The sequence below is a fragment of the Natator depressus genome, chromosome 3, assembly GCF_965152275.1.
Source record: "Natator depressus isolate rNatDep1 chromosome 3, rNatDep2.hap1, whole genome shotgun sequence".
In the NCBI taxonomy this organism is placed as follows: Eukaryota; Metazoa; Chordata; order Testudines; family Cheloniidae; genus Natator; species Natator depressus.
In genome coordinates, this window is record NC_134236.1 from 168473779 (window position 1) to 168499845 (window position 26067).

Sequence of the window (26067 nt, forward strand, 5' to 3'; positions counted from 1 at the left end):
GCATGGGAACCTGTAAGAGTGATTAGCAGTCAGAATGTGTAGCAATCTATACATAGCAAGAATATGCACTAGTGTTCAAAGCATAACTGATCTGTGCCCAAGGAGGAGTCCTTTCTGCTTCTAGTTTTGAATAAAAATATTCAGCTAATGTTTTTATTACTCTAGAATATTTTAATTATAAATTTGTTACCAAGCTTTGACAAATGGTAATAAACACCTGTGAGAAGGCTCGAGTCTCAAACTTTTTGAGAAAGCAACATATTGAAGAATGACTGTTAAAAAAGATATTCATTTCTGTAGATGTACTATTCACAAAGAGTCATCGTCGTCTTTAAAACAAATAAAATCACTACTAAGGAAGATATATACAGGAACACCTAATTTTTCAAGCAGATGACCTACAAGTACTCTGCTTTGTTTCAGCTATTGCAAACATTACAGACATTTGAAATTAAGAGTGTGCTCTGCATGCAGCTCTGGGATGTATTTGATACGCTGGAGTACAATAATATCATTTCACTTCAGATCATCATCAGCAACAGATTTTAAGCACTCATACAACATTGCAACTTGGATATTACTTTAGGATCTCAAAAGGAGGACATGGATATTAATAAACAAGTTAGCAGTAACTCTTCATTTTGCCAATTATAAAGGACACTGATTGTCTTCACAGCATAAAAGCCTGGTCTTGTCACAAATGGTGCCCTTTTCCCTGAGTTTCCTTTGTGTTTTGCTAGGCATGATGACCGGTTGGCTTGGGAGATTTACAAGTCCTTGCTCGGCACTCTTTCCATTACAAGGCAGAGTTTAGGAAATCAAGGAGTTCAGCACGGTTTCGGTCTCTCTGTGGATTAGAAAAGCAGTTCTTATAAATCACGCATTTGTTCAGTAAACAATTGAATTTGTTAAGAAGTCATCTTGGAAGTGTACATTTCTATTACACAGAAACTTAAAGGACCCCTCAAGGGAGACAGAAAATCAGTGAAAAGAAGTAGTTTTCTCACAGGAACAGAATAGTACTCAATGGGCCTGATACTCCACTGCTTTGCATTCTGTGTAGTAATTTACACCTGTGTAAAGTGCATGTCAACTGCTACCAAATCCAGATGGCTGGATATCATGATCCCCTGTGTTGCACAGATATATATGGCTATGCTGTGTGCAAGGCAGTGGAGAATCAGGCCAGATATGCAGCCTCAGGATGCCTTCTAAGGGTGGTCCCTTATGCCGGTTTCACTCTGTTTTTCTGAAAGTAGCAACATCTATGTTATAAAGAGTCACAGTTTAGAATGTAATATTTATGAACACAACTTTTATTGCAAATACTAAATTGTTTGAACAAGTGGCACAAATGTACCGACCTCATCAACCGTAGGTATTCTAGCCACTATAAATAATCAGATAAGGAACTATGAAGCACCATCATCTAGACATCAGGCAGTTTGATTCTTCGGATAAAAGTGGCAAAATAAAGCAAGATTCAGCATGGCTTGAGGGCAACAATAGCCAACCAACATATTTTTGACTAAATCTTACCTCAAAATGGTCAGTGTAATATATCAACTATAAAGTGAGCAGTTATTACTGAACAGTTAGTCAATCAAATTCAACAGCACTGGCTAGCCAAACTGAATGCCTGCTGATTGGTGTCTCACAGACTGCAGACAAACAAGGGGAACTGCTGAGAAGTGTGAAAATATAATTTGGGTCGTGACTCTCAAGCCTCCGTTTAACTGTCAAAATTTAACTATTTCACAGCTGACCATCTTAACAGACTCATCCAGAAGCTCTGGAGCTATGGGGAAAGTATGTGTGGAGGACCACCCCCTTTTCTCCCATTTGACACCTGCGCGGCCATGGCTAGCTTCACACACGTCAAGAAAATGGGGGCAAGGAACATAGCCAAATGTAGAAACACAGGACACTGGGAAGGTGGGAGTACTCCCTCTTTCATAGACGAGTTAAAAGTAAAACCAATTATAAATCACACCAATGGAGAAAACCATGAACTGGTTACAAGAAAATGGTAGAAAACTCAGGGCTCCTTACTTAACCTAGACAGGCACCCTTTACATGGCCCGAATGTCAGAATAGTCCACGCACACATCTTAAAACTATTTTATGCCCAAGGGACTAAAATCTAGTCTCTCTCTGGTGGCCCCAATACTACATAAAAAACTGCACTCAATTAAAACTCTTAAAAGTATGATCAACTCATCTACACAACGCAAGTGATCTGGGAAAATATAAAAAGATACTGTACTCCCTCTTTTGGGACATACAGACCATTTTCAGCCATTACCTCTTTATCCTTTTTACTCTTCTTTATTTTCATCTTAATTTTTTTTCCTGTTATCATACTGTAGTTTTCAGTCTTCTTTTTGTCTTTAAGGTACTAAAACGAGATCACGCACTGTGATACATTTCAAGGAATAAAAATATGCTCACATTTTTCAAAACAACATTATATTAATAAGTACATTTTATCATCAAGCAGAGAACAGATGCTAACTTCCGTGTCCTGGAGAGCAGAAGCTAGGGATGCTGTGGCCAACTGTATTCCATTTCCTGGTTCGTCTTTTATTTCATAAACACTTGTGCATGGGGAGGAATGGGAGTGTAACAGAGCACTATGAAACCGACACCAGCATATGTACCTTGGAAAGCTGGACAGGTCCTGATTTCTCTCTCTTTTTTTTCTTTTCTTTCTTTTTCTTCAGCTTGTTCTCTTTTTTCCTCTTCTACAGGTACAAGACACATATGCAAAGCTCATACTTCTCACAGAAACATAAGAGAAAAAAACCCAACCCAAATATGTATGAACTCACAAATTTCCTTCTACTGTCCTGGAAGTCACTTTTGCCATAGCTCCCCACGCCTGGACCAACTCTGGGAGATGTATTAATTGGGGGGCAGCAAAGAGGTTGATGTTTGTTAAGGCCTAGTGACCCCCAGGATCCCAGGAAACAGAAGTGGTGGTGGGTTCCCTGACCCCGTTTCTGGGGAGTCTGGTCCTCCCTGCCTCACTAAATATCTGAAATCCCTGAGCAGAAAGTGATAGAAATAAAAAGTATAAGACAGTAACAAAATTCAGATTACATTATTATATCTAAACTGCTTATATTTTCTTGATGGATATCACAATCTTATTTAGCTTAAACAGAATTTAGGAAAATCTGTAGTCTGTTCCACATTACTTTCAAAAAGTTATAATTTGTTTCTGATGTCCACAAACATTCGGTGGAACTGAAGCTAATACATTTCTAAACACAATGGTGAATTCATTCCTTTTTGTGCGGCCAAATGATGGAGTTGGTTGCAGAAATGTAGACCAGAGGCAACTGTCTTCACTCATAAGCCCATTATGGCATTTTTATTGCCGCAAAGCTACCACAGGAGAATTGGCTGCTGTTTTATATAGCACCCGTCACACAAGGTCCCCAAGGTGTTTAACAAGAAGTTTCATACCGGTAGTGCAGTGATTGTATAGACAGAGGCAGCAGCTCAGTAATATAACTCATACCAGGGTCCCCAATTCCTCTCAGAGTGCCTTAAATTCTACCTGCACCCATTCCAGACACTACTAGAAGCTCCATTTAATTTCTCCTCTGAAACAGTCAATTTGTACATTTTAATTTCAATTCATTTAATATCATCACAGAAATGTTTCCTTTCAAATGAACAATTATGTTCCTTATTTTGATTCCCAGGTGAGTTTTAATCACACCAGAATACAGTAGCATCTAAATTTTTTTGCCTGGATTGCTATTTATTTCTGTCAGCAAATATTTACCTTTTTGTTGCGTTTTTCTTTTTTCCTTTTCTTTGATTTAGACTTGGGAGAATCTGGAAGAAAAAAAATGTCTGTAATTTACTATTTTAAAAATATGGGTTATTTTAGATAAAACATTGAAATGAGTACTGCAGGAGAGGGACAGTGTTGCAAGTGTGAGTAAGAAAAGAATACTTAAGTCAAGCTAAAATATATGAACCTTGACACAAAATGACACAAACACTAACTCAGTTTGCTGCCACCTCGTGGTAGAATATCGACATTATAAATCTGTAATTCACCCCCAGTGATTACTTGTATCAATATATTTATATTATTTCAAACAAAGGCTATCTGTTTCTGCAGCTACTGTCACAAATTATGAACCTATCCAACATACTATCTAGATCAGTGTTTCTCAACTGATGGGTATGTGACTCCAAGTGGAGTTACAAAATGCAGTTACAGGGGTCATAAGCCCTGGAAAATTTTATTACAATCTAAAGCAAAGACAATCTCACTTCCACACTCGCCCCTCCCTTCCCCTTCAAAGTCAAGTATTCTGTCAACCGCTCAAAACACACACAAATTATATGGTCTTATTGTTATCACTGATACATTTTTATTTTTATTTTTCTACTATATGTAGAAGAGTTGTGACATTTTTTTGACTCTGAATAAGGGGTTGCCAAACTCATAGTCCAGAGAACAGATTATAATGACTAAAATTAAGCAATTAGCTCTCTAACTTCGTCAGACTATTACATAAAAAGGCTATATTAAAAGAATGTTAACGTTGCAGCGTAAAGCACTCAAAAGTTAAGAAATGCCAGTATTTTGGATCCTCCTGTGCATCAATACAGTCTTTAATTATATAATCACATTATTTTTCCACAGGACCCCGGACTCATTCAGTGCACAGGATGGACAGTGCTCAAGTAATGGGCAGTGATGCACTATTTTGTTTTATCCTTGTTCAATGTGTGGCCCGAGGCCTTATTTACCCCACGCTATTCAAATCCTGCTCTGAAGACAGAATTAATTTCCTCCTGGGCTTTTCTATGACACTAATCACTACAGTATCTATTGTGCTTTGCAAACATTAATAGCTTAGCATCTCTGTGAAGTGAGACGGTGGTACTTTCCCCTTTTTACATATGACAGAACAACTCGCTATGAGCTTGAAGGGTGGTTTCCTCAACGCGTTGAGAACTAGATTAAGGTCCCAAGGTGGAGCAGGGTCTCTGTCGTGAGGAAAAAGGTTGGTTAAAGTTGAATGTTGAGGTCACAGGGTGCATGGATACTGAACACCCCTAAATAGGTAAGTGAAAAGCTGTAGTAGTAGCCAGGTGGACTTTGATGGAGCTCAGTAACAAACCCAGGGTTTTTAAACTCAGAGAGTGAGGTGTGACTCAGAGGGTGATAATACCTGCTGGGTGAACCAGGAATAGAACTGCTTCCACTTTTGCAAGTAAGTCTTTCTTGTGGAGGGTTTTCTACTATTCAAACAGCACATTCTGTACTCTACTACTACACTCTACTATACCCAAGGGCCATTGAGGAGCCAGGCCTTGAAATGTAGTGTGGAGAGACGGGGGTGAGTGTCGTGCCCAATCCTTGGGTCAGTAGGTCTGCGGTCAGAGGCAAGCAAAGAGGTAGCCAGAGACAGGCGAATCGGGTCCAGGAAACATACCTGCCTCAGCCAGGTTGGTGCTCAGGGGATGATTACTGCTTTCTCTTGCTTTACTTTGTTCGGGAACTTAAGGCACAATGGTATTAGGGGACAGGCACAGAACAGAGTTCCAGGCCAATGGGTGAGATGAGGGAGGCATCTCCTAAAGAGTTGCATTTGCATCCTCCCCTGGAGCAGAACTGCTGGTATGCTGTGTTGAACAGTGTTGGAAAGAGGTCTGTCCCTGGGAATCCCCAGGTGAGAAAAATCTTTCATTGGATAGGATCACCCAGTTTCCATTTGTGGTCCTAGCAAAAATGTCTGGTCAGTGTGTTTGCTATGGTGTTGTGCAGACCTGGCAGATATGCTAATGGTATGTCAATTTGGTGGGTTATGCACCAGTTCCAAAGTTTGTATTGCCTCTGTGCACAAAGACTGGGATCTTGCTCTTCCTTAGTGGTTCGTATAGCACGTGATCACTCTGCTGTTCATGATGACTCTGACAAAGTGACCCTTGATCTTGGGTAGAAAGTGGGTGCATGCATGCCTACCAAACTTCTCTCATTGATGGGAAGAGAAGACTCTTGAGGAGTCCATCTGCCTTGTTCCATGAGGTTCTGGAGATGAGCTCCCCAGCTTTCTAGGGAGGAGTCTGTGGTGATGGTCTTTGTGGGTGGTGAACACAAAAATGGGACTCCCATTCCAAACTTGTGGGGATCCTTCCACCAACTGAGAGAGCTGAGAACTCTCAGAGGGATAGACATCTGTTTGGACTGGTTGTGCTTGTTGGAGTGTAGATGGTTCTGGGCCAGGGTTGGTGGCATCAGGAGAGCAGCCTGGCGTGAAGTGTTATGAACCTACAAGCTGCCATATGGCCCGGAAGCGGCAGGCAGGTCTCTGCTTGGTTTATTGAGAATGGGTATGTGATGACATTTATTAATGTTTGTGCCACCTTTAACACTACATATAATAAAACTTGCTACTGTAGTCTTGTGTGCAAATTCAACACTTTATTTTAAACATATAGTTGTTATGTACCAAAGTAAAAACCAGAAAGGCGGACTAGCAGCAATCAAAAAGTACAACACAATAATCAAACTCAGTGACAAACCAGTGGAAGATGCATGCTGCCAAATGACACGGACAGCTATTTCTGGGTATCCTCTGTCGTCCTTGGCCTTTCTGGTGCATTTTATACGTGCAGGTCACAACTGGACAGGAGTGGATGAATACATAGGTTACATGTGTCTGTTCCACATGCTAGTGTTCATTGCCTTGACTGAGATTTTGCTCTTATAACATGACAATGTCTTATTAGTTAAATTTGGGCTCTAGTATGCCCATTATAGTTTTATTTTATATGGAACACTTTGTTCCCAATATTTCTGCTTCTAATCATTTGAATCGGTTCTTTGTTAAATAAACCAATACTAGCTTTCTCTGTAAACAACTCTAAGTGCTGTGTGTTAAATGGAGCTGGGTTCTACAGTGTAACTGGTAAGCTGTGGTGTATTGTCCTTTGGGGGGGTCTAATGGAACAGGAGCCTGACCCTGTAGGCGGCTGTTCGGAGGGCTTGGGTTTGGAGTGTGCTTATCAGTAACCTGTCTACAGAGAGTCTACAGAGAAGGCAGCGCTTGTGTTGCCAGAGACTGGCAGTGTTAGGGAACTGATCCCCACCAGGCATAGACAAGGCTTCCTCGTGCTAAAGCCAGGTGGTAATGAGGTGCCTCACAACCTTGGGTACCCCCAGGAACTGCTACAGAGGGGGCTCGTGAGTTACAGAGGTAACCCTAATAAGCACGCCCACCCTGGAACGTAACCGTCTAGAGTTCCTACTCTGTGAGAAGTTCACATTTGTCACAAACCAGTAACGAGTGAAAATTCCTGGTAAAGATCAACAAGATGCTGATTTAGCACAGAGATGTAATACAGCCTCCTTACAAGCACCGTGTCCATGAACAGACCTGGCTGATCGCCAGCAAAGGGGACTCCTAACACAGAGAGACCGCCATACTCTGCTGTAATTTGGATTCATACTGAAGGCAGCTGTGAACTAAATACACACTCTGGTTTCGTTTGAACAGCCAGGGTTTTTTGGGACTTTACAGGCAGTCCAGGCCAGTACAGGTGTGGCCTATTTATAAGCTGTGTTGTATTACACAAGAAGGGTACAGGAGACTGTTATTTGTGGAGCCCCAACCTATACTTGTAACAATCAGCAAGTAACTAGTCTATGTTTCATGATAGCTGCTTAACTTTTCTTCCTCATTTTGTGGGGTTCATTTTGAATCCCACGTGGTACTGGAGGAAAGTAGGGTGGAGGGTGTTAGGGGAATGGGTGGGTTCCGCACTGAACAGAGGCATACTAAAACCCCTGGCTTATATTAATAACTTCCTAGGGCCATAAGCTGGATATCCCTCCCATCCATACATTAACAGCAGCAAACATGGCAGCAGAAACCCAGTAGGCTCTGGAGCTTGCTCTGATGCAGGGTCTGTAGGGTGCTGCTTCCCAAGGTCATCTCCAAACAGCTGTTCCAAGTACAGACCCAGCTGTGCTCTAGTTGCTCTGGTGGCATAGCCTCTTTGGTTACTGGCCACAGCACCAGGGTCACTTCAGGTGGCACCTGTGGCTGGGAAGTTATAAGGGTGCCATCCCTGCTCAGCAGATTGTCATGCACCACTGTGGGTTCAGTGCTCGTTACAGGTCTGTTGTGGGGTAGGTACAGCCCGTCACGGGTGCTGGGTCATGTATGGTGAGAAGAAGGGAAAGAAACTGTAGAGCAGCCAGTTAGGTCCCTCGTTTGTCACCCTATCAAATGTGATCTTTATGGCCTAGTGGCCAGTGTCAATAAAGCGGCCCTTCCACCCACAGCAGCGTGGCCCAATGGCCAGAGTCAGTAGAGAGGCCCACCTCACAATAGGGATTATGTGGCCTATTGGTCCGCTGGGGAAGTGGGGTACCATTCAGGGGGGTGTGGCACCCAGGGTAGGGGGACTCAGCCCCTCACTGGTCCTCTGAGTCCCAGCCTAGGACAGTGGTGGTGGTGGGGGTGCTCACCACGGAGTCAGTGGGAATCCTCCCAAAAACACTGACTGGTTCCCTAGTTCACTCACTGGAGAAGAGTCTAAGTCCCTAGACCGCTTCCTATCATTTCTCCCTCGGTGATGCTCCACGTTTCCCCTGGGTCTCTGGGGTCCTCAGGTGAAGTAGCTCTTGCTGGCACAGTCTCTTCTCTGGGCTCGTCAGGCAGCCTGGAGTCCGTCTGGAACTCCGCGTGCCGTGGCTTATAGTCAGAACCTGTAGCAGCTCCCTGGAGAGAGCCTGCAGTCTGCACACCCTCCCCTTTGAGCAGCCTGCCCAGACTGAGTTGGGCTGTTTCTTTTTATACTCTGCCTCCAGGCTGAGCATGCCCAGCAGAGTCAGAGGGCAGGGCTTCCTCAGCCTGCAAAGCACAGTTAACCCTTGCAGGGCTGGTGCAGGGTAGGTACATCCTGTCACAAGGTCCCAGTAGCCAGTCGAATTCCTTGTAAAAGAGGCAGGAAGACAGGGAGTTCCCATAGGTGCCATTAAAATCTTTATCCACGTCTACATTACAGACTTTTGCTGCCCCAAGTTACATCAGCATAAAGCCACTGCAGTTAGTGTTCAGTTGGCAGTGTACAAACTCACTGGGAGTGCTTGTTTCGATGTAGAGGACAGTGCACCATGAGTAGGTATCCCAGTGTGCAACTCGACACCTTTCAGTGCACTGTCTTTTGAGACGTTTTGGCAATGCATGGGGAGGCAGAAACAAGTGACACAGCGGCATGACTGGGACTGCAGTATCAAGTTCCTATCATGCAGTTTTCTCCATCCCATAATGCCATCTCCGTCCCATAACTGTCACACCTATTTTGAGAATCCCACAAACCCGCATGGGACGTATCGCTATCCGCCATCTCTGACAGATGCATGGAGCCTGCACAGCTCTGCACTACTGTCATAAGCGTTACAAGCACAAGATGCACAATCCTCTGGTATTTGGAGAGCCACTTGGAATGTGATGATTTCCTGGAAGGTAGATTATCTGTGGGCACATAGTGAGAACCCATTCAAGATTGTTGGTAGCATTCATGGAGCAGCTGCAAACAGTGGACTGCTGCTTCTGAGCCTGAGAAACAAGCACAGACTGGTGGGACTGCATCATAATGAAGGCTTAGGATGACGAGCAGTGGTCGCAGAACATTCAGATACACAAGGCCACATTCCTGGATCTGCATGCTGAGCTTGCCCCAGCCTTCAGTGCAGGTACATCAAAATGAGAGATGCACGATCAGTGGAAAAGTGAGTGGGGATTGGACTGTGGAAACCTTCAACACCAGATTGCTACTGGTCAGTGGAAAGTCATTTTGGAGTTGGAAAATTCACTGTGGGGGCCACTGTCATGCAAGTGTGCAGAGCCATTAATCATCTCTTGATATGCAGATGTGACTCTTCACAACATGCAGGATATAGTGGATGGATTTGCAGCAACAGGGTTCCCGAACTATGGTGGAGAGATAGACAGCACACATATCCCTATTTTGGCACCCAGACCACCTTGGCACAGACTACATCAACTGAAAGGGCTATTTTTCTATAGTTATGAAAGTGCTGGTGGATCACCAGGGATGCTTCACTGGTGGTGTTGGCTGGTCAGGGAAGACACACGACCCTTGCATCATTAAAAAAACAGGATTGTTCAGAAAACTACAAGCAGGGACCTTCTTTCCTGACCAGTGGATGATGACTGGTGATGTTGAAATGCCCGTGGTCACCCTGGATAACCTAGCCAATCTCTTACTTCCCTGGCTCATGAAGCTGTACACCAGCCACCCTGATACCACCAAAGAAAGATTCAACTACCGGCTCAGCAGGTGCAGAATGACAGTTACATATGGTTTTGGAAGATTAAATGATGCCAGCATCTCTTCAGTCATCAGACTGGATCTCAATGAGAAGCTGTGATTGTCCTTTCTGTTCCCGCAGTATGGAGTGGTGGGGTAGGGATGCGGCTCCAATGCCACGTGGAATCCTGAGGGAGCGTGTAGGGAGGCGCTATGCTGCAGTTCTCCATGGACTGCAAAGGCAGGCAAGCCTGGGATGCTTGAATGTGGAGGTCCACAAGAGCCTACAGCATCTGTGTTTGCTGCTGGAGAAGCCCCATTATGTCTTGGTGTGTCTCCCTCTTCATTTTCCGATGGGCCTCTTGGGCCTTTCGCCTGTCAGCTCTTTCCCTCTCCATAAAATCTGTGATATTCATCCTCCAAGCCCTCTCTTCATGGTCCGATGCAGCACGGGCTTGCAGGGTCTTACTGAATATGTCATCTTGAGTCCTCTTCTTTCTCATCATTTGGCTCAGGCATTTTGCGAGTGTGTAGGGAACCCTTCAAGGCCACAACAGCAGTAGCAGCAGACAAAATACAGGGTTTATATGTCAGTATAGTCATAACAGAAAGCACAAGTTAAAATTCAGAACTCCCTTCCCCTTGCTCCCCTAAAGTTTTAAACACTTATTGACACTTCTGCTTTGGAGCGCTTGTGCATGGCACCACTCAGAGCACCAGCCATGGGGAGTATGGCCCAGTAGGGGTAAGGGAAATGAGGAGGGAATTGCTTGGTTGCATGAAGCTATATGGGAGTATAGGACAATGGCTCTGAAGACTGGCACCATTTTCCACGAGCAGTGGTGATTTTAGCTGAGGGTGACAAAGCCGCAGAGAGTACAGCTGCTGCTGGCATCCTGAAGCTGCCCTTGCCTGATGCTGCTAGCCTGCGTACTGCAATGGTACCTGCCAAAGTTATCGTTGACTGGCATAGGAAAGTGCCCAACCATGGGGAAGAAATAAGGCTGCCATCCCTAGAAACCTTTGTCAGCAGATTGCAGAGTACTGCTACAAAAGTTTCATCAAGATCTCTCAGGAGGATTCAAGGGACACCCTTGTGTACATAAACAAAATGCTCTGCGTCCCCCATCCTCTGCCAAAAGAGGGGAATGAAAAGCAGATAATTTTACCTCTCACTGTTGTACCTCTACCTCTTCTAGTCTGAGTAAATTAATAAAAAGTCAATGGCTGTCTCCTGCTAAATTGGGAGTGCCACTGTAATGGGAAATAAATGTACACACCCGAGGTTCCTTCCCCTGCATCAGGCTCACCTGTGCTTGACTGACTGGACTGCAGCGGATTCTCAAACAGGGCCTGGTTCGCAACATAGCTTGAACCCCTGGTCACATCCCCTACCCTCCTCCTCAGTGTTCATGGCAGGGGCCTCCGGGGAATCCATGGTGGTGTGCGGGGTGGGGATGAGGTCTCCACAAGCTATAGCCTGTTGCTCTTTGTAAAAGCTGCAGGTCTCTGACTTGGCACCAGATCGATTGTTGGCCTCCCTGGCCTTCTGATATGCCTGACGCAGTTCCTTTGCTTTCACGCAGCACCGCTGCTGATCCCTGTCATACCCCTTGTCCTGCATCTCCTGGGCAATCTGCTCATAGATGTCAAAATTTCTACGGCTGGTCTGTAGCTGTACTTGCACAGCTTCTCCACAGGCCGAGAAGATCCAGTATCTCTGGGACGGATCGCATCTGGAGTGCGTAGATGGCACAATCAGCTGGGCAGTTACACACAACCCCTCCATGGACAGTTGCTAGAGGTGTGCTCATCAAGAGGCACAATCAGGAAAAGGTATTTCAAACATTCATGGGGTTTTAAAGATGGGCATCTTCTGGTCTATGTAACCCTTGGGCAGTGGAGTTAACAACTGTGACCAGAGCGGTCAGCATGGGCATTGTGGGACAGCTGCTGGAGGACTATTAAGGCAGACATAGGTAATGCAATGTCTACACTCATGCTGTGACGATCTCAGTACATTGACCATGGCTCAAAAGGGCTCAGGGAGATGGTTATATTATGTCAGCGTAATGGAGAGCTTACGTTGGTGGCAAATTTTAGCACAACTAGGTCTATGCAAGGCAACTTACATCTACCTAACTTTGTAGAGTAGAGCAGGCTTTTGACTTTGAGGTACTGTCTTCAGCCACTTGATTTGTTCTCTGCATTGCTCATCTGTTCATTCAATCCTCAATGCTGCCAGCCACTCGGCTATACCTTTGCAGACATGATCATTTCTTGTGCTTTTGCTGAAGTCAAATGTCTTGCTCACATTGCTCTGGAGGTTAATCAGACTCTAGCTGTGTTCCTCTGGCCAGCTAACAGCGCACTTGATGCTGGGCTTCTTAAGTGCTGGCCATAGCTAATATATGTGAAGGTTTACTGTGTTTCCAGGTGAGCTGTCTGTGTGGAAATGAAGGGCTAAATGCTGAGCAGCTGCATTTCAATGAGGAGGTTGCTTACGGTTCCTGGCAACTGAGTGGGAAGTTTTTGGATGGAAGAGGTTGGACACAAAGCCCTAGGGGATTGTGGGTTAGTGTTGTGTGTTCATCTAAGGCTACATCTATACTACCAAATTAAATTGACTTAAGTTACATCAACGATCATAAACCACTGTAATTACATCGCTTGTGCATGTTCACACAATGCTCCTTGTCAGCGGACCATGTCATAGAATCATAGAATCTCAGGAGGTCATCTAGTCCAACCCCCTGCTCAAAGCAGGACCAATCCCCAACTAAATCATCCCAGCCAGGGTGTTGTCAAGCCGGGCCTTAAAAACCTCTAAGGAAGGAGATGCCACCACCTCCCTAAGTAACCCGTTCCAGTGCTTCACCACCCTCCTAGTGAAAAAGTTTTTCCTAATATCCAACCTAAACCTCCCCCACTGCATCTTAAGACCATTACTCCTTGTTCTGTCATCTGCTACCATTGAGACCAGTCTAGATCCATCCTCTTTGGAACCCCCTTTCAGGTAGTTGAAAGCAGCTATCAAATCCCCCCTCATTCTTCTTTTCTGAAGACTAAACAATCCCAGTTCCCTCAGCCTCTCCTCATAAGTCATGTGCTCCAGCCCCCTAATCATTTTTGTTGCCCTCCGCTGGACTCTTTCCAATTTTTCGACATCCTTCTTGTAGTGTGGGGCCCAAAACTAGACACAGTACTCCAGATGAGGCCTTACCAATGCCAAATAGGGGGGAATGATCATGTCCCTCGATCTACTGGCAATGCTCCTACTTATACAGCCCAAAATGCCATTAGCCTTCTTGGCAACAAGGGCACACTGCTGACTCATATCCAGCTTCTCGTCCACTGTAACCCCTAGGTCCTTTTCTGCGTCCACAGTTGGTGCTTTGGATCGACAGAGAGAGCAGTGCACCATGGGTAGCCATCCCACTGTGCAACTTGCCATCTTCTGCCACTAGTTCTGGGAATGGATCACAGTCCATCATGGGGGTCAGCTCACTGTCCCATGATGCAGTTTTCACCATCCCATGGGCTTCTGACTACGTTATGTGCCATTTTTGAACATCGCCTGCAAACTTTGTGCCCACCATCTCTCTCTGAAAGCATGGATCCTACACTGCACTCCAGTCTTGCAATGAGCATTATGAACACAGCGCAGCAGATCCTGCAGTATTTCACAAGCTGCAAAACAGAAAGTGAATCGTGCCCTGCTGTGTGCCATGGAAAAAAACAATTCCGGATTGACATTGACATTCAGGGAGCTGCTGTACACAGTGGACCATCGCCATTGGGCTTGGGAAACAAGCACTGAGGGGTGGGATCACATGGTTATGCAGGTAGGGGATGATAAGCAGTGGCTTCAGAATTCGTGGGTATGCAAAGCCACTTTCCTGGACCTGTGTGCAGTGCTCGCCCCTGCCCTGCAGTGCAAGGACACCAGAATGAGAGCTACCCTCACAGTGGAAAAGCAAGCGACAATCGCTGTTGGGAAGCTGGCAAATCCAGACTGCTACCAGTCAGTCACGTATCAGTTTGGAGTTGGGAAGTCCACTGTGGGGGCTATGGTTATGCAAGTGTGCAGGGCCATTAATTGTGTTTACTACTAAGTACTGAGACTCTGGGCAACGTTTGGGAAATAGCAGATGGCTTTGCAGCAATGGGATTCCCTAACTGCAGCAGGGTGACAAATGGCACACACATCCCAATTTTGGCTCCAGGCCATCTTGTAACAGTGCACCAACAGAAAGGGCTACTTCTCTATGGCACTGAACGTGCTGGTCGATCACAGGGGTAGTATCACTGATATCAACACGAGGTGGTCAGGGAAGGCACATGACACATGCATCTTCAGGAACACCGGCCTGTATTGAAAGCTGCAAGCAGGGACTTTCTTTCCAGACCAGATTCCAATAAGGGATGTGGATAGTGCCCATAGTGATCCTGGGAGACCCAGCCTACCCCTTACGCCTGTGGCTCATGAAGCCTTACACAGGAAACCTTGACAGCAGCAAGGAGCGTTTCAACAACAGGCTCAGCAGGTGCAGAATGACCATTGAATGTGCCTTTGGCAGACTAAAGAATCGCTCGAGCTGCCTTTTTGGCAGGTTTGTTTTCTTCATTGAGATCTTTCTCATGGTCATAGCAGCCTGCTGTGCTCTGCATAACATTTGCAAAGCTAAGGGGGAAAGTTACCCCAGGGTGGAGCGTTTAGGTACATTGCCTGGTGGCTCATTTTGAGCAGCTAGATTCCAGAACTATTAGAGGGGCTCAACAGGGGGCTGCTTGAATGGGGGAGGCTTTGAAGCAGCATTTTGACAATGAGCCCCAGTAATGTGTCTTTCTTTAATGCATTCAGCCAGGCATTGTTTACTTGCTGCCTTGAATGACCCTTGTAATGACTGCAGACTACAATTAATGCTTTGGTAGCAAATATGACAATTGCCACCGTATAAGAATTTCAGCAGCAACTACTGTGTGCAGGACACAAAAAGATTCCTTTTATTGCTAAGTCTACATTTTTATTAAACAGCAATACACAGATTTCTATTTCCTACAAGGGACATGACCCTAAGGAGTACTGTCTCAAATGAGGCTCACAGCTGTGTGTAAGTCCAGTTGTCATTATGAAACATATCCCTAGGGGTCAAGGGCAAGGGGTACTGCGACAGGCTGGGAACATGCGAGGAATGTGTGTGGGGAGTTTGGGGATGGCATGGAATGCAGTTCTGTACAGGCTACAGGGGAAGTTGAGCACGGATGTGCTCTGCCTGCAGTGCAATCAGGGACCTCAGCATCTCTGTTTGGTCCTCCATCAGTTTTATCATCCGCTCCTGACCCCGTCTCCTCTCCTGGCTATCCATTCTGAGTTTTTCATTGATCGTCTCTCTCCATGCTCTGCTCTCACTGTCTGCAGCATCAGTTGATTGCAGGAGTTCTCTAAATATGTCCTCCTTACTCCTCCTGGTTCGCCTCCTTATCTGATGGAGGTGCTCCGCTGGTGCGTAGGAGGTGGCCCATAAGGGCACATCTGCAGAAACAACAGAAACAACAAACAGAGGTAGTATTATGAATGCACTCACAACCTTGAATCATAACAGTTACATACATCTCTTTCTCACTTTCCCTTAGCAAGCACACAGCACAGCGAGAGCCCAAAACATGGTGAGTTTGGCCTGGGAGGGAGGGAGAGGGAAGGGGCAAGATGGGACAAAGGGTCTCGGTGGTTTCCGAAGGGGATCACTACAAGCGCCTAGGAACACTACTCTGAATACTGGCACTGTTTTTCACAAGTGGGGGGTGATCAAAGCTGATATCTCATTCCTGAGGGTAACCAAGGATGCAAGGGTGCATCTCCTGCATGCATGCAGCTTCTGACCGGGTCCGTATGCTGCTCGCCTGTGGCTTGCTTTGGTTCCTGGAGAAGTAACTGCTGATTGGCGTGGCAAAGTTTCCTACAGCGGGGGAAGAAACAAAGCAGTTCTGCCAAGGAATCTTCGGCAGAGGATTGCAGAGTACCTCCAGAAAGTCTCCTAGAAATCACTATGGAGGATTCCCAGGACATCCTGGCGTGCATTAACAAACTTTTCCACAGGGCCCCCACTGCATAGCTGCACAGGGTAATGAGAAGCAGGTGCAAAGAGTACCTAGTATTGTTAATTTCTATCCCTTATCCCACTTTCATCATGTAACAAAATAAAGCGGAGCTCAACCTCCTGTCACCATGCAGTATCAAAGCAAAATTAGTACTTACCAGAGATCCCTTTTCCTGCATCAGGCATGCCACAGTCTGAGTGCTCGGACTGGCTAGACTCCTCCGGAGTCAAAAAGAGGTCCTGGCTCGGCTCGCCAGGCCATCGGACGACCCTGTTGCATGTCCCACATCCTCCTCCAACTCCACTTCCTTGTCCACCACTTTGTCCCCAGGGTTGACTCCGCTGGCCGCTGCCTCCAGTCCCCCCCCGAAGCATCCAAGGGACTCTTGGTGGTGGAGGTAGGGTTGCCATTGAGGATGGCGTGCAGCTCCTGGTAGAAGTGGCACGTCTTCAGCGCCGCACGAGAGCTACGGTTGGTCTCCCTTGCCTTCTGGTACACCTGCCTCGGCTCCTTGATCTTATCACAGCACTGCTGCATGTCCCTTTTGTGCCCCTTCTTCTGCATGCCACGAGCAATCTGCCCGTAGGTATCAAGTTCCTACAGCTGGAGCGGAGCTGGGACTGCGCAGCTTCCTCGCCCCACAAACCCAACAACTCCAGTGTACTCCAGGCATGAGTGCATTTGCTGCAGAAAGTCGGCATGGTTAGCTGTGCATTTACTATGTGAGCTGTCCACGCCGAGTAAACAGGAACAGGAATTTCAAAAATTCCTGGGCTTTAAAGGGAGAGGGGCGCATGCCTGCATGCAGGCAGGTCGGCAAAGTTTAAACTGCTGACCAGAGCGGTCATGATGTGTATTGTGGGACACCTCCTGGAGACCAATTAGGGCAACATAAGCAAGCACAGTGTCCACACTAGCACTGCATCGCTCTAACTTCATCACAAAAAGCTCTATGCCTCTTGTTGAGGTGGTTTTATGTCATCAGCGTATCAGGAGAGTTAAATCAGCGGGAGGAGCTTTGCTGTGCGTACACCATTGTTTTGCCGACGAAAGCTGCCTTTTGAGGACAAAATTGTGTAATGTAGACAAGGCCTAGAGATGTGGTGATACTCTGGGACAGGGAAGCTATACATCAGTACTTTCATAAGATCTCTCTTCATACATCTCAGTAGACACGACTCAGGTTCTTCTGACACTCAAAGATCCTCTTGCAAAAGGAACCTAGTTGATACCAACAAAGTAGGGCTCCAAGTGGCTCGTTAGGATGAAGCTGATGTTATCAGGGATGGTACGGCTGGACGATCCATATGGCCCTTTCGCCCATTACCTGTAGAAGTGGGTCACGGTCAAAGACAGTTTCTTCAAGGAGTCTCTGGAGGACTCTGAGAAGGGTACCCATGTCAGTGTCTAGTGAGGCTGTTTGCTGAGAAATTTCTCAGAAAGTACCATGCTGCAGATGATCTTTGAGGCTGTAGGAACCACAGCAGTACTCATACCAGACGCAAGGTATACTTGCTACCTGCTTCGGGGATGACTTCTCCCTCTTCTTAGACCCTCTGAAGCTTTTCCCAGGTCTCCGCTTGTTGGAGTCAGAGCTGTGAAAGTTGCCAGGGCACTCAGGTTGTCTGAGGCCAATATATAAGGGGGCCTGAAATGGTAGTAGGTCTCAAGGAATGCTTCATGAGGAGAAGATTGAGCCTGTTGTCCCTCAGCTTCCTAGATCTTCTCCTAAAACCAGTGCAGACCTTGCACTTAGATGGAACACGAGACTCTGAGACAGCTGGAATGTCCATCGCTAAGGCAAAAAGACCTATTACGGGTCTGACAGGGTTTGCTGCCTGAGATTTTGGGCATACCCCGCAACAGAGAAGGTGAAAGACAAGAGAGGTCAAGGTCAGGTGTGGAGGGGGTGAGGGGGGACCCCCAAAAGCACACAGCATGTTTGGGAAATTAATAAAAAAAATATAAAAGAGATAAGACTAAAATAAGTCAGCTAGCTAAAACTTTGAAGCTAATGGATACCGCAATGCTGCATCTCTAGTTGCAGGTTGCTGAGAAGGAACTGGAACAGTGGCGGGTCCACCCTCCTCTATATGGTCTCGGATTGGAGCATAGGGATTGTACATGGTGCAGATGTGGACCCCACAGACACTACCACCAAAAGATCTCTGATTGAAAGCACACAGGCACACAGACACCTAAAGTGGAGCACCCGTAGGGACACCCAGTCAAATAACATTTACATATCTGCTTAATTTTAATCATAAAGATAAAGGGGGGGGGTGAGGTAATATATTTTATTGGACAAACTTTTCTTGGTGAGATAGACAAGCTTTTGAGCCACAACTTTAATCATGAGTGCAGTCCCATAGACTTCAGCGGGACCAGTCCTATGAGTAAACTTCACACCTTTAAGTATTTGCAGGATTGAGACCAAAATTCAGATAAAACCAAAAAACTAACTTTGGTCTGGATAGGCAGGCAAAATAGAAAAAAATTTCAATTGTTTTGTTTTAAAACATTTTAAACGTACGCGATGTTATTTGAGATCTTACTTGTTGCTTTGAGTGAAAATAATTTTTTTTATTTCTAATGTTGATTTGTTATTTTACATGACAGCACATGCAGTGTGTAGAGAGACGCTGGAGTAGCTACAGGAAGTGGTTACATGGAAACAGTCTGAAGAAAAAGACAGCAAAGGTTGTGCACTAACTTGTACAGTTATTTCCTGGGAATTAAGCTACATTTAAAGCAAGTTTCAAATGTGTGTGGCAGCACCGTTCGAACGAGTAAATACACACTCAAGTGCAGTAATGGCAACTTACCTCTGCCACTTGAACTGCTTCTGCTGCTTGAAGAGGAGGAAGACCTTGATGAAGAGCACGAGGAGGATGTAGTAGTACCAGCAGATGATGTTGATGAAATGGATGATGATCTGCTTCTGCTGCGTTTTCGCTTTCTCTTGTCTTTCCCTTAGGAGAATACAAGGCCTGGTTCATTAGGTTTCAAATAGTGACAACACAAAAGCTAATAACTTAAGCTCAGAAGACATATTTTTATAGAAATTAAAATTTAAGACAAGATTTGGTGAATCCATTAAAAAAATAAAACCATTGTCCTTGCCTTCTGTCATTTCCAACATAATGTAGCTAATGACAATGCCAAGCAATGCAATCAAACATTTTTACTTATGCAAAGCATAGTATACAAACAAGAGTCTTTCTGCAGCAGCTATTGTCCTAGACTAGAGTTTGATTTCATGACTCCCACCTCTGACTTTCATCTCTTCTTGTGATGTAGCGCATGGTGTTCCACATTTCTCATCACGTCTGTTATCCATATCTAGTGAAAAGAAACATATATGAATATCCACAAAAAGGCTTTCTTTGAAACATACATGTACAATGGTAGTGGAGATCAGGGAACGTTTCCATGATCAATTCCTATTATTTAGATGGGGGAAGAAAGATAAATATCAAACTACACCAGGATGAACATGGGTGTAGGGTCTAATCTTGCTATGCCAGGTATTGCACAAAAAAATCCCAAGTATGTACATACATACATACATACATCCACACTCAAAAATTGCATTCATACTCACCACTTTTATATTCATATATATAAAGTGTGTGTGTGTGTGTGTGTAAGTTAATTTAAGACTGTTGTACCTTGGTTAAATGAAAAATTCTGTGCAACTACATGCACACCATTGTTCAAAGCAGATTTTAAAACAAATTTTGCAGACATCTAAGTTTGTACATAATTAAAAAAAAACATGCTATATACTACCTTCTATTCAGAAGGCTCACCACAAAGGGCTTCATAGGCTAAATACAACACAAAGCCACTGAAATGCAGCCACCTTTGGTGTGGAGCACTCAGCAGACAGTACACATCATATTGCTCAACAGTGGCATGGAGAGGGGGAATTTTGGCTAGGATACCAGAGAAAACACACACACACACCCCTACCCTCCCCCTCCTCCCTCTCTGTCTGTGCCATGTTACCTTTAACATCCATGCATAACATAAGTAAATGTTCCCTACAGTGCAATCTTACATTAGCAGGAAGATGACCTAGATGATTTAATAGGTCTTTTCCATTTTTAAATTCTATGATTCTAATAGACAGAATCTGTACTCTAAAATTCTCATCCGACATACAGAAAATTGCACAGAACTCATGGTTTTCCGGTTTCTAGTGCATTCTGATTTTAAAGCAGTTTACATTAAGAGAACTTTAAATTTGAAATTAATCCCTAAGAACATGAAGTGGTTCATTTTCATAAGTTTTACTCTTGCTTAATTCCCATAAACAAACTAAAGAAATATAGCCTAGATGGTGCTACTATAAGGTGGAAAACTGTTCCCATAGAGTAGTTATTAGTGGTTCACAGTCAAGCTGGAAAGGCATACTGAGAGGAGTCCCACGGGGATTGGTCCTGGGTCCAGTTCTATTCAATATCTTCACGAATGATCTAAATCAGTGATACTCAGCGTTCGGTAGTTAAGGAGCAAATGAATGATCAATATTACCCAGAAGAGCCACAGTAGTGTGAATTCATTGTTTCATTTACTGTACTCTCACAGCAAAATGACTGACCAAGTATACTTATTTTATCAACTACAATTGGTTACTAACATAGTAAAAGCATCCTGATTGGTTAATAATTAAATCAGAGTGTTTTAATGTCATGTGCTACAAAGAGCCGCAGGAGACACATAGAGCTACTTGCGAACCACAGTTTACCGATTTAGATAATGGCATAGAGAGTACACTTATAAAGTTTGCAAACGACACCAAGCTGAAAGTGGTTACACGTGCTTTGGAGAATAGAATTAAAATTCAAAATGATCTGAACAAACTGGAGAAATGGTCTGAAGTAAATAGGATGAAATTCAATACGGACAAATGCAAAGTATTCCACTTAGGAAGGAACAATCAATTACACACAGAACGGGAAATGCCTGCCTAGGAAGGAGTACTGCGGAAAGGGATCTGGGGATTATAGTGGATCACAATATAAATATGAGCCAACAATGTAACACTGTTGCAAAAAAAGTGATCATCATTATGGGATGTCTCAGCAGGAGTGTTGTAAGCAAGACATGAGAAATAGTTCTTCCACTCTATTCCAAGCTGATAAGGCTTCACCTGGAGTACTGCATCCAGTTCTGGGGGCCACATTTCAGGAAAGATGTGGACAAATCAGAGAAAGTCCAGAGGAGGAGAACAAAAATTATTAAAGGGCAAGAAAATATGACCGGTGAGGAAAGATTGAAAAAACTGTGTTCGTTTAGTCTGGAGAACAGAAGACTGAGGTGGGATATAACGGCTTCCAAGTACATAAAAGATTGCTACAAGAAGGAGGGAGAAAAATTGTTCTCCTTAACCTCTGAGGATAGGACAAGAAGCAATGAGCAGAAACTGGAGCAATGGAGGTTTAGGCTGGACATTAGGAAAAACTTCCTAACTCTCAGGGTAGTTAAGCACTGTAACAAATTGCCTAGGGAGGCTGCGGAATCTGTTATTGGAGGTTTTTAAGAACATTCCTGACAGGTGGTCTAGTTTATTCCTTAGTCCTGCCTTGAGTGCAGGGTGTGACCCTATGCCCCATATTCTTCATAGAAATATTGTTAGATGATTATAGCATACCTAAGATGTATTTTATGCAAGATGGGTCTTGTGAGATATCATTGGAAAGGTTATGATTTACTGAAGATTATCCTATTTGTATGCATGTATCATTTCTATATCTGAAGTTAGGAATATTGACTTTGTAACAATTACAAGTGGGCTTACACCTGGGGAACTCCCACCAGACAGAATGCAATCAGTCTGGATGGGCTATTAGGGAGAACAATAGGACTTTGAAGATACTAATCTCCCACCTTCCTGAGAAGCTTCCTGGGATGTTACAGATGGCCTTTGACTCATGGCTGCTTTGACACTGCAGGGTCATGTGATCATGTCACCTGGTACTGGACTCCATCACAGAATACCAGTATTTTACCACTGAGGGGGATGGGAACCTCACTGGCAAACAAAGGGTTCCTGTCATATGTAAAACCTATTTAAGACAGGGGAGTGACTTAATCAGTGTTCATTCTTCACTGAATCCCTGCCCAGGATGACTGCTGAAAACATCTAAGAAACAAGGACAAAAAGGCAGGGGAGAAAAGATGAGCCTAGGCTGAAAAAGGTGTCTGGCCTGCGAAAGAAATGCCATAAAACATTTAATGTGAGAAATTACTAGTTGTAACCAGAAAGAAAAGGAGTACTTGTGGCACCTTAGAGACTAACCAATTTATTTGAGCATAAGCTTTCGTGAGCTACAGAAGTGAGCTGTAGCTCACAAAAGCTTATGCTCAAATAAATTGGTTAGTCTTTAAGGTGCCACAAGTACTCCTAAGACTAACCAATTTATTTGAGCATAAGCTTTTGTGAGCTACAGCTCACTTCTGTAGCTCACGAAAGCTTATGCTCAAATAAATTGGTTAGTCTCTAAGGTGCCACAAGTACTCCTTTTCTTTTTGCGAATACAGACTAACACTGCTGCTACTCTGAAACTAGTTGTAACCAGTTTCTTTAGTTTGCGTGTTTGTTTTATTTGCTCAGTAATCTGCTTTGAGCTGTTTTCTAGCCCTTATAATCATGTAAAATCTATCTTTTGTAGTTAATAAACTTGTTTTGTTTTCTCTAAAACCAGTTTGTGGAATTCATAACTGGGGGAGGTAAGGGAGGGAGCTGTGCATATCTTCCTCCACATTGAGGGAGGGGGTGAATTTCATGAGCTTACGCTGTATAGTCCTCCGTGCAAGACAATATAATTTTGGGTTTACACTCCAGAAGGGGTGTGCACTTGAGCGCTGGGCAATTCCTTAGCTGAAGCCTTCCCATGCAGTGCTGGTTTCAGACTCTGTGTCTTTTTGCAGCTGGGTTTGTCCCTACCTGTGTGTACGCTGGAGGAGGCTTGAGGGCCTGGCTCAGCAGGACAGCGTAAGGGAGCCCAGGCTAGTGGAACAGGCGGGCTCAGTGGTACCCTAGTACATCAAGTAGCACCCCAGAGGGGCGGTAACCCATCACACAGGGGACTGGACTAGATGACCTATTGAGGTCCTTTCCAGTCCTACACTTCTACGATTCCATTCATAGCTGTTTTAGTGCAAGTCATTAGTACTTAGTGTTCGGCCATTAAGATGGTAAGTGATTAGAGCAAAACATCCATGCTATCTGACATCCAGTCAACATGACCTCAGAGCAGTGGAGGGCACACAGGTAGAGACAAACCGGTCCTGGCAACATGCAAAGCAACGTGGGACAGCAGTTTGCAGACTGCCAAGCTAGTGGAAATGGGAAGAGCACACACACATATATTAGTCTGCACTAATTCAATACACAGTGAACTTAATATACTTTCAAAGTGAATTATAGAACATGTATTTCCTGTCCAATTAGTATACTTTGAAGAATTATGTTGTATGGACACAAGTCACTTGAATGCACACTAAGTAAAGTTATTGTGGACTAAAACCCTGTGTAGACAAGCCCATAGCATCTGCAAATGTAAATGAGGATAATACTTATCTACTTTTCAAAAGGACATCAATATTAATACTATAGGTAAACTCTTGAGACAGTGCTAACAGGAGATAGACTAGGAAATTTATTTAATCCATTTAAATTCCCACAGACCTCAAAGGGATGAGGAAACAGTCAGTGCAAGATGTTGAGAGCATCACTGAAATGCAACTTTATATGAATAGTTAAAGTAAAAGTTCATGCAAATTAAAATTTTAAAAATTCTCAAAAGGAGAAAAATTGCTATGATCATGATATAAGCCTGTGACAACAAATGAATACTGGATTAATAGTAATCTCTGCATCAGGTGATCTTACGCCAAAAGGATCTCACAGCCTGAGCAATCTTACGCACCTTAAAAATGTAGGCACAATCGGGCTAAATTAAACATTTCAGGGTTGACTGGCCCAAAAATTAACCTACTGTAATAATAAAAATCTTTCATTTTCCTAAGTTTTTAAATCATAAAATTTAGTGCCAGGGCACTAAGAAGATTATGATGTTCAGCATTTGTTACAAATTTTATTCAAAAGACTGAATATAGTGGCCTAATGTGCAAGTGCAATCCTGAAAACATCAGAAAACTAAAATCAAGTCAAAATACTCTTCTTTGCTAGGCAACCTAACACACAGTGCAGGCTCATTTGCAACTGCAGATGCACATGTGCATGGCTTTCGGAGATGTTAAACTCTGAAAGTTAAAAATGTGCCTAACCCAACACATGCTGTTACATACGGCATCATACTGTGTGCTCCACAACTGTGAGCCTCATCTTATAAGAGTAATGACTGAGAGCAGGTGGAAACAGCAAGTCTAGCTTTGGGGAGGGATAGACTTCTCTCTTTCAATCCCTTTTTGTTAGGGCAAAGATTGTCCCTCAGTGACCAGCGCTTGAGGAAGCTGTATCAACTATCTCTCAATTAGTGAGCAAGTCAGTGATATGCAGAACCACCATGTGGCCAACTCTAGCAATATTTGGTGTTTTACTTAAAACCCCAGTCTGGTTATTACAGGAGAATCTCAGCGTCCATAAGCAAGTTTCTGGTGCTCAGGGCAGTAGAGAAAAACATGGCCCCAAACGCCCTGTAAAGCTGCGGAGAGCAGAAGGCAGCAGAGAAACCCCTGCCCGACGTTATCCATAGGGGCTGGACGTTATCCATAGGGGCTGGAGGTTTCCATCACCGGCAGGGTTTACGGTTTGGGCCAATGGCTCACTGCCAGCCCCACTGTACAGATTGCTCCCGCACCCCTGGGGGGCTCTCGACATCTCGGGTTTTAAGCCAACCGTGTGATGTCGCGGGGTCGGAGTCAGACGTTGTGAGCACCTCGGGGAGACCACAGAGGATCCCGCCAGAGCGGGGCGGGCAAGTGAAACCGCCCCGCGTGACCGGCCGCGATGTAGTGCGGGGGGCGGGCTCCTGCCAGGGCCGCGGCCCGGGCGCAGCGCAGCGCTCCGCTCCCTCTCCCTGCGGGCGGCCACCAGGGAGCTCCCGTAGGAAGCCACCGGCCGCAGCCGATGCCGAGAGGGCCCGCGGCTACGCGGCGGGGCGGGCAGTGTAACGCCGCGCGGGAGGGGCCGGGAGAAGAGGGGGCAGACAGCGGGGGGGGGGGGTAGGCGGGGAAGCTACTTCCCGGGCGCCAGCGCTGCGCCGCTCCCAGCACTTACCAGGGCCCACGTCCCGCCTCGGCCTCCCCACCTTAGCTTCCACCGTCCCAGTTACCCGGAAGCACAAGACTGACCCCGACCGGAAGGGAATAGGGTCTACATCCGGGAGATCCGGGTAGGCGGGGACTGAGTTCAGAGCAGCGGGGTGTCTCCCCATGGGACAGCCTATGTAAGGATCTTCTTCCTCCTCCTCCTCCTCCTCGTTTACCTCGCGCGTGGTGCGTGCGGCCAACGCAGGGGGCGGGGTCACGGCTGCCACGTGCCGCGGGGACTCTATGCGAGAAGCGAATGGGTAAATCAGTGGGCGCCGTATGCAAATGAGCTTGTAGGTTCGCGTCCTACTTGTGCCTAGCCCGCTGTGGCGGGTGTGCGCCCGCTGCCCTCGCAACGGCCCG

At 45.1% G+C, this 26067-nt stretch overlaps 1 protein-coding gene across 1 annotated transcript; it reads right to left on the reverse strand.

Annotated features, from left to right (window-relative positions):
- Positions 1-207: 207 nt before the first annotated feature.
- LOC141985309 (uncharacterized) lies at positions 208-25844 on the reverse strand. Its single transcript, XM_074949309.1, has 7 exons — positions 25673-25844; positions 19690-19761; positions 19245-19391; positions 3797-3849; positions 2661-2744; positions 2306-2398; positions 208-847 (listed from the first exon to the last, which is right to left on the reverse strand). The coding sequence occupies exons 1-7, from the start codon at positions 25827-25829 to the stop codon at positions 797-799; spliced, it is 657 nt and encodes a 218-aa protein (XP_074805410.1). The 5' UTR covers positions 25830-25844; the 3' UTR covers positions 208-796.
- Between the last annotated feature and the right edge of the window lie 223 nt (positions 25845-26067).